Below are 13,729 nucleotides of genomic sequence, written 5' to 3'. Positions count from 1 at the left end.
ACAAGGTAAATAAAGGACAATTTGCCCCAGAGGTTATGGAATCGATGTGATGACAAATAGGTAAAAATAACTATTTTAAAACCTAACACACTTATACAGCTATGCAAGCATCAGCACTGGGTGTGGGGATGGGGGATCCCCAGCACAGGCGGCTGGTGGCACCTTAATTGGGTAGGACAGGCTCATTGTAATGACTGGAACGGAATTAATGAAACGTATCAAACACATGGTTTCTATGTTTTACATTTGAATCATTTAGCACAGGGTTTCCCTAACTCAGTCCTGGGCCGCAAGTCCTGTTTCTAAATGTAACGGATGTGAAACGGCTAGCTTAGTTAGCGGTCGTGCGCGTTTAAGCGTTTCAATCGGTGACGTCACTTGCTCTGAGACCAAGTTACAGATGCACAAATATCATACCCCCAAAACATGCTAACCTCGCACCATTACAATAACACAGGAGTTTAGTTTGATGTAATCATTGCGTGTTAGGAATATGGAACTAAATACTAAACTTTTGACCTACTTTAAATACGTGAATTTGTCCCCCTAAAATGGGGGGGGGGTGCTTTAAAGAGTGCTTTAATTTCTAAACGGTTCACCTGATATGGACGAAAATACCCTCAAATTACAGCTTTAAACTCAGTCATTGTATCATTTCAAATCCAAAGTGCTGGAGTGCAGAGCGGTCACGTGTGTTTGCAAGGCAGATGTCCCGAGTTCGAGCCAGGTATGATGAGCCGGATTTGGGGGAAGTGGTACTCGCTAAACAAGCAGCGTGATGTCCCTGGCAATTGTTCTGTGACCCGGATCAGCAGTTGCGTTCAGATCAACCGCGATTTTGGGGGGGTGAATGTAGCCGATGGAGATTTTTTAAACTGTCGCCCCTTGCACCTTTGACGAAGGCTTTGTTCGGTGGCGCAATGTGTTGTAATGATTTAGGAGGGCGGGCACATGTGTTTGCCAGGCAGATGTCGGAAGTTTGAGCTAGGTATGAGCTGGATTGGATCGGGGGGAAGTGGTTCTAGCCAAGCAAGCAGCGTGACTTTCTTTACACGCAGACCGATAAAAACAGATTCCTGCTTGTTAGCTTTCTTGGAGCAGTGCAATAAATCAGGCTCTGTTGGACCCTAGCGTGGCAGGTTCAAATCACGCCTCCCGTCTCAAAATCTTACACGGGTACTACATCATGCATTATTGCAACCCTCCGAGATTAGTGGCAGGGTTTCTGTAACCACATCCACCTTGGTCTCAAATTTCTGTGAAAAATGACAAATATTTGCCCCTTCTAACGAGGTCTCCTTGGCCCTACTAATTTGACTGAACTGTCTACTCTGCTGAAGTTGAAAATATCAGGACGAACTGCAACTCCAATCCACTAGGTGGCGTCTGTATCTCGCTCACATGGTTGCTCAGTCCAACTATTCCACCAAAGAATAATCAACGTTTCTAGCCTGTAAAGACAAAGTTAATTTCCTCCACATTCTCGTTGGTTTGGTAATCACGATGGCTGCTGCCTGAGCCTTGTAACTTTGATCAAGGTTAGTCGCTAGATAATGTTTACAGCCATCAAGTTGTGGACAAATTGTTTCGTGTAAAACCCTTCGTTGATGCTATTGGGGACAGCCGTTTTATTATAAACTGCTTGACATAAATTCATTTAATCACCAATGCGATAGGAGGATGATGATAGCTGGCGTTAGCTACTGATATAACAATACAAATCTTTGACACTAACGTTATCTGTGATTGTGTGTTATCAGCTTCAGAAATACACAGTGTCAGCTAGCCTAAACCTAATTTTTGCTTGATAAACCAATTGGGGGGCATGCCTCTGGTCTAAGCAACCCCCATTGTCTTTAAGTTGTATTGACACGGTGATGCCATCAGATGAGACATTCAGATAATGCATACTTTCTATGGTAGGCCTAATTTACCATTGTGTCCTGTTCTAGGGCCTGACTGACACTGGCCCGCGGTGGCAGCAGCTGGCTGTCCGGCCCCACAGTATGACCGCCTGTCTGGGTGTGCCCGAGGCGCTGACGCCCCGCGCCGATGCCACCTTCACGGTCACCGTGGTGCCCGGGGATGGAGTAGGACCTAAGTTGATGACTGCTGTCAAGGAGGTTTTCAAGTATGTATATTATGGTGGCTCCTTTTCTCAAGTCTGATCAGGAGAGGTGATGTGTCTAAGGGTGTTTTTCAAATATGAAATTTGGTTTCCTGCAGCATTAGTGACAATGTATATTCTACATGGCATTAGCAAGCTAGCTTGTTTACAATGGGCAAAAAGTTCCACGTGACTTGCGCTGCTGTGTCACAATACCTGGTACTCTGGTCCTGGACCTTGAACCCGCTACTCACCAGGTCAATTATTTGTTTCAGCCAGGGTTTGTTTGTGTTTCACATGTGCTTTATAGTATGTATTAAGGTACCAGAATCCAGATCACACAGAGATATGTGAAAGCGCCTTAAGAGTGCATTGGTGTCTGGTCCCTCTGACTTTTACCTAACTAACTCATCTCCTTGGCACATTCCACTCCAAATATCCTATTACTTTGCTTTCACCACACCTTACCCCCAAGCTCATGAACCTCTCTTGGTGCCCCCCACCCAAACACTCAAGACCGGAGTGTCACTTTTCCACACACGGTCAACACACACAGTATGTTGCCCATGTGGGAACGGAGCCCACTGTCTTGATATTGCCTGCACCATGCTTCAAGCGTGCTCTGAGCTCAATCCAATATTTTCTGTGTTCATTGATAACTTAAAAATTAGTCTTGTATATTCAGTTATTGTAGCCCATTCGCTCACTCCTTTATTCATTCATCTGCAATATGTCCATCCTGTTTCTCATCCTTTTGTCTTATCTCCTTGTTTCTAGCCTTAAACCTGCCTTTTCATCCCCCTCCAGGCGGCTGACCTCCTAGTGGAGTTTGAGGAGTTTCACCTGAGTGAGGTGCAGCACATGGACAGCAACGAGAAGCTGCAGCAGGTGTTAGCCTCCATGAAGACCAACAGGGTGTCCATGTGTCCATGAAAGGTAACCGACTTGTCTCCTCTCATTTCCTATGCAGGAGATTTGCTTCCACTTGAATGCTTTTATCAGATCAGTGTGTTCTGACTGGGTTTTATTTTCTCTGTCTGTGTGTAGGAAAGATGAACACCCCCGTGGAGTTTAAAGGGGAGCTGGCTGGCTTTGAGATGAAAATCAGGTAAGGCAATATTAGATCTAACGCCACCACAATTCTTACTGGAGCCAGCCAACACAATCAATGAATATTGTAAGGTTATGGGAACTAATGCATGGGGTCCTCAACCACTATTTGAGAAAGTCCAGTCACACAAATTTCCTAGGTGGCAAAGGTCCGGATGGATATTGTCTTTATTGACAGAGCAACAAACCCCCCCCCTTCGCTACCCCAAATTGTTCACACCCCCTTTTGTTGGAATGAAAAATGTGCAGTTCAAAGCGAATTTCCTGCAATTCTACACATTTTGCCATGTCTTATGTGTGGTATAAGATACCTGAGTACACAAAATCAATGTGGGCACATAATCTGGGTGTGATAACTACAAGATAGGCCACCTTGCATACCTAGGGAACATGGGATTCTTTTATCAACTGGGAGTTTCTGACAGGATATAGCTCTCTAAGGTCTGTCAGTTCAAATCAAAGTTTATTTGTCACGTGCACCGAATTCAACAGTGAAATGCTTACTTACAGTCTCTAATCAAGTGCAAAAAAGGTGTTAGGTGAACAATAGGTAAGTAAAGAAATAAAAACAACAGTGAAAAACAGTTGCGAGGCTACATACTGACACCGGTTAGTCAGGCTGATTGAGGTAGTATGTAGATATGGTTAAAGTGACTATGCATATATGATGAACAGAGAGTAGCAGTAGTGTGAAAGGGGTTGTTGGGAGGCGGGCGGCAGGACACAATGCAGATAGCTCGGTTAGCCAATGTGAGGGAGCACTGGTTGGTCGGGCCAATTGAGGTAGTATGTACATATGAATGTATAGTTAAAGTGACTATGCAAATATGTTAAACAGAGTAGCAACAGTGTAAAAGAGGGGTTGGGGGGTGCACACAATGCAAATAGTCCAGGTAGCCATTTGATTTACCTGGTCAGGAGTCTTATGGCTTGGGGGTAAAAACTATTGAGAAGCCTTTTTGTCCTAGACTTGGCACTCCGGTACCGCTTGCCATGTGGTAGTAGAGAGAACAGTCTATGGCTGGGGTCTTTGACAATTTTTAGGGGCCTTCCTCTGACACTTCCTGGTGTAGAAGTTCTAGATGGCAGGCAGCTTAGCCCCAGTGATGTACTGGGCAGTACGCACTACCCTCTGTAGTGCCTTGCGGTCGGAGGCTGAGTAATTACCAGCCAGTGATGCAACCTGTGCTCTAGATGTTGCAGCTGTAGAACCTTTTGAGGATCTGAGGACCCATGCCAAATATTTTTACTTTCCTGAGGGGGAATAGGCTTTGTTGTGCCCTCTTCACGACTGTCTTGGTGTGTTTGGACCATTCTAGTTTGTTGGTGATGTGGACACCAAGGATCTTGAAGCTCTCAACCTGCTCCACTACAGCACCGTCGATGAGAATGGGGGTGTGCTCGGTCCTCCTTTTCCTGTAGCCCACAATCATCTCCTTTAGTCTTAGTTACGTTGAGGGACAGGTTGTTATTCTGGCACCACCCAGCCAGGTCTCCGTTAATAACACGAGGAAAACTGCCCATGCACTAACCAATTTTGAAATTGCATCTTGTGCATTCTATTACATCTTTCAACCATATTCATTTGAAGCCTGACTTGAATTCCCTTAGATTTCTTTCTTGGTATTGACCCCGTTCTGGTTCCGGGCCATGGTTCACATGTTGTATGGCTGTTCTAGTGTGTGCGTGTGGCTGGCTGGTTGGCTGATCTCATTAATGAAGCTCTCCTCAGGTGAAGACTGGACCTGTTTGCCAACGTGGTTCATGTGAACAGCCTGCCTGGCTATAGCACCCGCCACAACAACCTTGTCATTATCCGAGAGCAGACCGAGGGAGAGTACAGCTCTCTGGAGCACGAGATACATCACATATTACCATGCAACCAAACAATGGGTGTGTTTTTATTTTAGCTCACCTAGGGTGCCAGTTAGGTGGATTTTTTTCTTCTTCCAATTTTAGGACATTTCATTGGTAGTGCTGAGCGATTAACTGAAATTTGTTCTTTTTTGTTTTTTAAACAACTAATGGACTAAATTATTTAACCCCCCCCCCCCCAAAAAAAAAATAAAAATTAATATAATAATTGTGAGCTCAATGTGCACATTGCACAGTTTCTCTAGAGATAAATCAGATCAAGCGCAAAACAGAGTTGTAGTTTCCAACAAGCCAATATTTGACATAGTTTAGTACAGAAAACATGGTCATTAACTGCAATGACCATAATCCATTGCGCTCCTACTTGTCCGGTCTGTTTCTTTTACGCCTGCTATGTTAGGTTATTGTGGGACAGATGCAGAGAGGAGACAGAAGAATGCACGATTAAGAGGGATAGAGAGCAGTTGCTTAGATCATGTATTTTCAGGTAGATACCTCTAAGTGATTTGATAGTTGGTATTCAGCAGTCATAAAAGTATGCCTTATTTACTTTGAAGAACTACTAAAATAGTGATTTTGTCAGACAGCATAGGCAGCAGCACTATAGAGGGGAGATGATGACATGGAATGAAATAAGTCATCAAATAAAACAACTGATATTTTATTAAAGTTATGTGAGTAAACCGATCGCTGCCTGCACCCGCATCCCCGCCTAGCATCACCACCCTGGATGGTTCCGACCTAGAATATGTGGACATCTATAAGTACCTAGGTGTCTGGCTAGACTGCAAACTCTCCTTCCAGACTCATATCAAACATCTCCAATCGAAAATCAAATCAAGAGTCGGCTTTCTATTCCGCAACAAAGCCTCCTTCACTCACGCCGCCAAGCTTACCCTAGTAAAACTGACTATCCTACCGATCCTCGAGTTCGGCAAAATGGCTTCCAACACTCTACTCAGCAAACTGGATGCAGTCTATCACAGTGCCATCCGTTTTGTCACTAAAGCACCTTATACCACCCACCACTGCGACTTGTATGCTCTAGTCGGCTGGCCCTCGCTACATATTCGTCGCCAGACCCACTGGCTCCAGGTCATCTACAAGTCCATGCTAGGTAAAGCTCCGCCTTATCTCAGCTCACTGGTCACGATGGCAACACCCATCCGTAGCACGCGCTCCAGCAGGTGTATCTCACTGATCATCCCTAAAGCCAACACCTCATTTGGCCGCCTTTCGTTCCAGTACTCTGCTGCCTGTGACTGGAACGAATTGCAAAAATCGCTGAAGTTGGAGACTTTTATCTCCCTCACCAACTTCAAACATCAGCTATCTGAGCAGCTAACCGATCGCTGCAGCTGTACATAGTCTATTGGTAAATAGCCCACCCATTTTCACCTACCTCATCCCCATACTGTTTTTATTTATTTATTTTTCTGCTCTTTTGCACACCAATATCTCTACCTGTACATGACCATCTGATCATTTATCACTCCAGTGTTAATCTGCAAAATTGTAATTATTCGCCTACCTCATGCCTTTTGCACACATTGTATATAGACTCCCCCCTTTGTTTTTCTACTGTGTTATTGACTTGTTAATTGTTTACTCCATGTGTAACTCTGTTGTCTGCTCATACTGCTATGCTTTATCTTGGCCAGGTCGCAGTTGCAAATGAGAACTTGTTCTCAACAAGCCTTCCTGGTTAAATAAAGGTGAAATAAAATAAAAATAAAAATAAAATAAAAAATGGTTAATAAGAGATAAGCAGTAATGGGCAGTCACTACCATCATTGTACTTTTATTCATTGTTTTATTCTGTGTTACAGCAGTCAACCCACATAATGCATACTGATATATATCTTTTAATTATTTAACCGTAACCAAACCGACTTCAAAAAGCATTAATTGGTCAGCACTTTGAGGGAAATCTCCACTCACCCTGTGGGGTCTGGCTAGCTAAAGTCGATTGACCCGGTCCTGATGGAAATCTTACCATGTTCTTGATTAGTTTGTTGTATGACTAATACACATTGAAATCATGCATGAGGCATTGTACACTGGAAAGAACACGACCACGTATGAGCACATATGTAAGCGCTCTAACAACATGGTCAAACCACGGTCTGATGGAAGTTTGTCCGGATCTGAACTCTGTGCTTTCTGTCTCTCAGAGTGTGCCTGGAGTGATCGAATGTCTGAAGATTATCACCAGGGAGTTTGCCTTTCGACTACGCCACCAAGAAGGGTCACGGCAGTCCACAAGGTCATGTGAGTCTTGGTGCCAGAAACAACCTTTTTTTAAAGGCTTCTACACATCTATCCAACTACAGCCAAGGATTTTGTCTCCTTCTGCCTTTCTACAGGAATCTAGTAGATGGCCTGTTCCTACAGTGCTGTGCCGAGGTGGCAGAGCTGTATCCCAAGATCAAATACGACAACCTTATTATAGACAACTGTTGCATGCAGGTACGCCCCACCTCTCTCACTCTCACTTACTGCTTCTCTCTCTCTCTAGCTGGTCCAGAACCCATACCAGTTTGACGTGCTGGTGATGCCCAACCTCTATGTCAACATCATTGACAACCTGGCAGCTGGGCTGGTCGACGGGGCAGGAGTGGTCCCAGGAGAGAGCTATAGTGCAGAGTACGCCGTGTTTGAGACTGTGTCCAGGAGTCTGCCTGAGATCCAACTTAACCAGTCCGCTGCAATCATACACTAGATACATTGCAGACCCAAGCATAGATAAAATGGCCTGAGAAATGTAATGGCCTCCGTCTCAGGGAGCGCGACACCCCTTTGCCCAGGCTGTGGGCAGGAACATCGGCAACCCCACGGCCATGCTGCTCAGCACTGCCAACATGCTCCATCACCTCAAGTGAGTGGGCACTGCTTCCAATGGGATTTGTGCGCGGGTGTGTGTGTGCACTAACCTCAACTGACTTTTGTGATAGCTTGGAATACCACTGCAACATGTTGTCAGACGCTGTCCGGAGGGTCATCAAACAGGCAAGGTAATTGTGTGTGACGATATTGTATCAACACTATTAAATCCTGTTGGTTTGTGTGCATGTATTAATTCTACAGTTGGATGGGAGAGCACACGGTTGGGTCTTTGCAATATGTATATGAATTTTGTACGTCAAATCATGGATGAAAAGTGGAAAAACAAACACTGATTCAAACAATTTAATGACCCTCAAATTGTATTTGTCAATGAAAATACACTTAAAAAGCAATAACCCATATCCTGGTGTGTGAGAGAGCCTTTTGATTGTGCATGTTGACGTGGGTGGAATCCTGTACACCACTCTGTGTCCTGCTGTACATTGTTCTTGTAACTGTAGAACCTGACAGGTAACAAAGATGGACTAACTGTTGTCTGCGCTCCAGCCCGTATTAGGACTAATAGCAGCAGCTCTAACCCTAACTAATACCATGGTTCCTAGACAGGTGCATGGTCAACACAGAATCTGTTTTTGCAGAGTGAATGTGGGAGAATGGTTTCTGTTCACTGAAATAGTGTAGGTATTATGGTCTGATAATTTAGAGAAATGGTGGTAGCTTGATTGAAAGTGGAAGGACGTGTGATCTGAATTTGTGAAGTATAGTGTTTGTCAATTCACTAGAGCAGGGGTGGGAAACTCCAGTCCTCAGCAGCCAACGGGGTGTCATACTTTCCCCTGTCCCTAGCAAACGCATGTGATTTTAAACTAATTGCATTCTAAACTGAAGATCATGATTAGTCGATTATTGGGGTGTGGTGTCTTAGCTGGGGCTGGGGCCAAAGGGTTACACCAATCAGGCCTTGAGAACTGGAGTTTCCAATCCCTGCACCAGTCTGAGGTACCCTCCACTTTTTCCTCCTCCTATTCCCTTGCACCCTGTGTGTGTGTGCACGTGTCCCAGATGCGGCCCCGAGACCTGGGCGGTTGCAGCACAACTGGGGACTTTGTGCAAGCTGTTGTGGGGAACTTCCACCACCGACCAGCGTACTAAAGAGGTCCTGGTCCCCTGAACAGCCCTTTACCCTGCACTGGACGGCCAACCAAATATAATCTGGATATATTGAACCCCATAATCGCCATATATCTCCTAATAACTTAGCCACAACTGTTTTGCTCTCTGTCCCACTAAACTAATTATCCTTACATCACTCTTGGCAGCTCTTGTTCCTCTTCTCCGCTTTTCACATTCCTCATAACACACTGTGTATCCTCTGAGGGTTTCTGTTTCTCGATTTGGCCAAAGCAATTCATTTTCTGCATTAATCTTTTAAATTAATTGTTTTTGATCAAATTGTCCATTTATGCTGCTGTGACCTTCTCTATTTTCTCCCAGTCTTTTCCTTGCTGAACACTTTCTCCAACTCCATGTCAACCAGTTCTTTTGTACTTCCTCTGCTGTTGGATGCAGTCTTCTATCAGCTCTACTACCTCTATAGTGTTCTCTGTATCTGTCGGCTACCACCACCTCTCTTTCCCTTTACTCTCCTGCTCTGCCTTCTCTCTACACTGTTTCCTTGTTTGTGCTGTGGACATGCGTGTGATTTTATATTAATTTGATCACTGCTAATCTAGTCTTGCAGTCCACGCTGGTTGTGCTGGAGGTTGTTCAGCAGTATTGATCAAGCTGGTTTTGTGCCACGATGACAATTTACCAACACCAAAGCAAGTGAAATCTTATCACTGCATAAGTGGACTTCGGGTCTTCCATTTCACAGCAATGAGTTGTGGCAGGCATTATAAAGTGCATTGTTCAGAACTGTACGTGCAGTGTGTCCATGGACAAAGGATAACTGGCCTTTTGCAATAACAGCCTGTCACGTCAAGAAAACCTGCTGTAGTTACTAAAAAAAAAAAAAACTGGACTGTTTCTCACAAACACACACCGCCACTCGTAAAATCAGTGGGATGCGGGGGTCATTCCTGTGAAGGGAGACCATTTTCAGTGTTTACAATCAATGTTTTCACATTGTTGCGTTAGCAGGGATGCTAACAAGCTGAACTGTGAAATGGGCTAGCTTCACTGAACCCTATTCACTCATACTCAATTCATAAACCCAAGTTACTAAAAACTAATGTCTTAATATTCTGTCCACTGTGTATGCTGTAAAATTCAGTGTATCGTAGAGGTCACTATCTTGGGAGCCCTTTGCTGTAGTTGTGACCTTGGGGATCCATTGTGTTTGTCTATTCAGTCAAAGCTAAGCTTTTTCATCATTACATTTCACAAACGAACAAGCCATTGTTACCTGAGCCTATGACCAGCTTTGCCTGAGTTCACAAGGGAAACCATTTCATCATGTCAGACTAGTGACTTTTCTGTTTTTGTACTGTATGTGCTATATGTCCGTTCCATTATATATTGGTTATGATGATATCAGAGTGGTGGCATTGCTACTGGTGACTTCGACAGGCATATATTGCTTTTTGGCAAGACACTACATGACCAAAAGTATATGTGGACACCTGCTTGTCGAACATCTCATTCCAAAATCAGGGGCATTAATATGGAGTTGGTCCCCCTTTGCTGGTATAACAGCCTCTACTCTGGATGTTGGAACATTTCTGCACAGCCCCAGACCATTATTCCTCCTCCACCAAACTTTATAGTTGGTGCTATGCATTGGGGCAGGTAACATTCGCCAAACCCTGATTTGTCTGTCGGACTGCCAGATGTTGAAGCATGATTTATCACTCCTGAGAACACATTTCCGTTACTCCAGATTCCAATGGCGGCGAGCTTTACACCACTCCAACCAACGCTTGGCATTGCGCATGGTGACCGTAGGCCTGTGTGCGGCTGCTCACCCATGGAAACCCATTTCATGGAGCTCCCGACTAACAGTTTTTGTGCAGACGTTGCTTCCAGAGGCAGTCTGGAACTCTGTAGTGAGTGTTACAACTGAGGACAGGCGATTTTTGCACGCTTCAGCACTCGGCGGTCCCACTCTGAGCTTTTGTGGCCTACCACTTTGCGGCTGAGCTGTTGTTCCTCTTAGACGTTTCCACTTCACAATAACAGCACTTACAGTTGCCCGGGGCAGCTTTAGCAGGGCAGAAATTTGACGAACTGACTTGCTGGAAAGGTGGCATCCTATGATGGTGCCACATTGAAAGCCACTGAGCTCTTCAGTAAGGCCATTCTACTGTCAATGTTTGTCTACTGTGAGCTTGATTTTATAAACTTGCCAGCAACGGGTGTGGCTGAAATAGCCGAATCCACTAATTTGAAGGGGAGTCCACGTATGTATGTATGTATGTATAGTGCCTTGCGAAAGTATTCGGCCCCCTTGAAGACCTTTTGCCACATTTCAGGCTTCAAACATAAAGATATAAAACTGTATTTTTTTGTGAAGAATCAACAACAAGTGGGACACAATCATGAAGTGGAACGACATTTATTGGATATTTCAAACTTTTTTAACAAATCAAAAACTGAAAAATTGGGCGTGCAAAATTATTCAGCCCCTTTACTTTCAGTGCAGCAAACTCTCTCCAGAAGTTCAGTGAGGATCTCTGAATGATCCAATGTTGACCTAAATGACTAATGATGATAAATACAATCCTGTTTTGGGTACATAAACTTATGTATAACTTGTTATAATGGTTATGGCTATAGTACTGGTGTTTTAATATTGGATCTTTGAACTAGCACTTGATAACACCAGGCTGTATCACTTCCGGCTGTGATTGGGAGTCCCATAGGGCGGTGCACAATTGGCCCAGCATTGGCCGGGATAGGCAGTCATTGTAAATAATAATTTGTTCTTAACTTGCCATTGTTCCCTAACTGTTACAATGGCTGATGGACCTTTTGTTGTTTTTAAAGCGATCATCATGGTCAAATACTAAAGAAGAATAAAATATGGGAAAATGCATGTTGGCCTATGTTTCTCTAAAGGGTTAGACTGAATATGTATTTATGGCTTGGATTAGTGGTGGCCCAGATGTAACGTTCTACATCATACCGGGATGATTTCCTTATTTTAAAAGTTACATATCAAACCTGATTGCTGACAAGCAAAGCATTTTGAGACTCAACAATGGATTTATGAAACAAGTACAAAAATATATTATTGGGGTGTAATTTTCCTTTAAGTTGCTTAAAAATAACCTAATCTTCACCTGTATTGTGTTTGAGTTTGGTGAATAAGGCTCTCTTACACACTAGTCATGTTTGTCTGTATTTGTGAGGACCATTTGCCTGTGTGTGTGTGTGTGTGTGACACTACTTTTATTTGTGGCAGGTGCACACAGGAGACCTGGGAGGCTATGCTACAAGCGACGAGCTGTCATTGCCAACCTAACCATCTGAGCTATCCTCATACTGGCTGCTTGTAAACACAGACTTCATTTACCTTCTGTCAAACTAATCTCGCTGTATTGACACCCACACTACAAATTAAATTCTCCAGACCGTGTGAAATGACAGCTTACACCCATGGGAGTTTACTCAAATATATGTAAAATACGCACAATTTAAATAGTAACTGCTACATAATTGAGAAACCAATATAGGGACCGCACATTCAGTCTTATAAGCAGTACCAAAATAATAATGTTTTCTTATGTGACAGTAGTTCTATAACACTTGTAAGTCACATTCCATATTCTGTAGCAATGTTCTTTCTACTTAACTGTTCTTCAATGACTGGACCATGTACCATATCAGTATTTTTTTTGTTTTTAATGTATTCTCTACATGCATTATTGACTTGTTAATTAATTAACTGTAATAAACATATTACTATATCTGAAACTCTGCTGTATAGAAAATCGGTCTTAACATAAGTGTTGTATTTGAGTGATGTTAGTGTAGACAGTAATGTAATTTGTATTGCATAAATATTGAACTGCAACAGTGTGACGCTGGGTTTAAAATAGTTCTGAACCTCCAGTAAAATCAATATAAATCTTAAATATTTGAAGGTGATCTGGAAGTGAGTTCCAGAAATGACACCTTTTTAGAGAAAGGAAAAAAGCTGATTGGGACATTGCTTTTTTTTTTGATCTCAGAACTTGTAAATTTGGCAGAGAGATATTTGTAACCTAGTGGATTTGGTAAAGCCTCGTGCAGCGTTTGGTCAACCAATGGTTGGTTGGTCCTCCCGAGTCCTAGACCAGTGGTTCCTAACTCCGGTCCTCGAGTACCCCCAACAGCACACGTTTTTTTGTTGTAGCGCTGGACAAACAACTGACTCAACTCATTGAGGGCCTGATGAGTAGGTGACAAGTTGAATCGGGTGTGCCTGTCTGGGACTGCAATAACAATGTGTACTATACTGTGCAGGCTTTTGTTCAAGCACTATACCTGACCTGATTCAACTAATCAATAAAACATCAAGTCTCAACACTATCACAACTGGCGGTGATTTGGAGTCCAATAAGGCGGTGCGCAATTGGCCCAGCGTCGTCTGTTTGTTCGGTGTAAGGCCATCGTTGTAAATAACAATTTGTTCTTAACTGACTTGACTCGTTAAATAAAAAAATATATACATTGATCAGTTGAATCGGGTGTGCTACTGCTGGGCTCAGTGGGCTGGAACAAAAGCCTTTAACCCAGGACCAGGGTTGGTGACCACCACTGGCCAATGTTGACAGAGGGCCAACTAAATTGGATCGTGTGCCCCGG

The 13,729-nt window shown here is 43.6% G+C and overlaps 1 protein-coding gene across 9 annotated transcripts; it reads left to right on the top strand.

Annotated features, from left to right (window-relative positions):
- The first annotated feature begins 1,218 nt into the window (after positions 1 to 1,218).
- Positions 1,219 to 12,856, top strand: LOC110528465 (isocitrate dehydrogenase [NAD] subunit gamma, mitochondrial). 9 transcript variants are annotated; one of them, XR_005052667.1, is made up of 8 exons: positions 1,406 to 1,538; positions 1,953 to 2,131; positions 2,915 to 3,043; positions 3,155 to 3,215; positions 7,267 to 7,363; positions 7,611 to 7,970; positions 8,047 to 8,106; positions 9,002 to 10,947. XR_005052667.1 is itself a non-coding variant. In XM_036984049.1 (6 exons), exons 3-6 carry the CDS (start codon positions 3,037 to 3,039, stop codon positions 12,402 to 12,404), a joined length of 306 nt encoding a protein of 101 aa, XP_036839944.1. In that variant the 5' UTR covers positions 1,219 to 1,538; positions 1,953 to 2,131; positions 2,915 to 3,036; the 3' UTR covers positions 12,405 to 12,856. The 9 variants fall into 9 exon arrangements, 3 of the variants coding, with proteins under 3 accessions (XP_036839944.1, XP_036839943.1, XP_021466230.2); XR_005052668.1 differs by lacking the exon at positions 8,047 to 8,106; XR_005052665.1 differs by having other exon boundaries at positions 7,611 to 8,106.
- The last annotated feature ends 873 nt before the right edge of the window (positions 12,857 to 13,729 follow it).

Source organism: Oncorhynchus mykiss, chromosome 7 (assembly GCF_013265735.2).
Source record: "Oncorhynchus mykiss isolate Arlee chromosome 7, USDA_OmykA_1.1, whole genome shotgun sequence".
Lineage (NCBI taxonomy): Eukaryota > Metazoa > Chordata > Actinopteri > Salmoniformes > Salmonidae > Oncorhynchus > Oncorhynchus mykiss.
This window is presented reverse-complemented; position numbering and strand designations above follow the sequence as displayed.

Coding starts and splice junctions, on each gene's coding strand:
- LOC110528465 (XM_036984048.1), top strand. CDS start 7,134: ATGCATGAGGCATTGTACACTGGAAAGAACACGACCACGTATGAGCAC. Junction 7,359..7,610: donor GGGTCACGGCAGTCCACAAG/GTCATGTGAGTC, acceptor CTCTCTCTCTAG/CTGGTCCAGAACCCATACCA. Junction 7,758..12,344: donor AGTACGCCGTGTTTGAGACT/GTGTCCAGGAGT, acceptor TATTTGTGGCAG/GTGCACACAGGAGACCTGGG.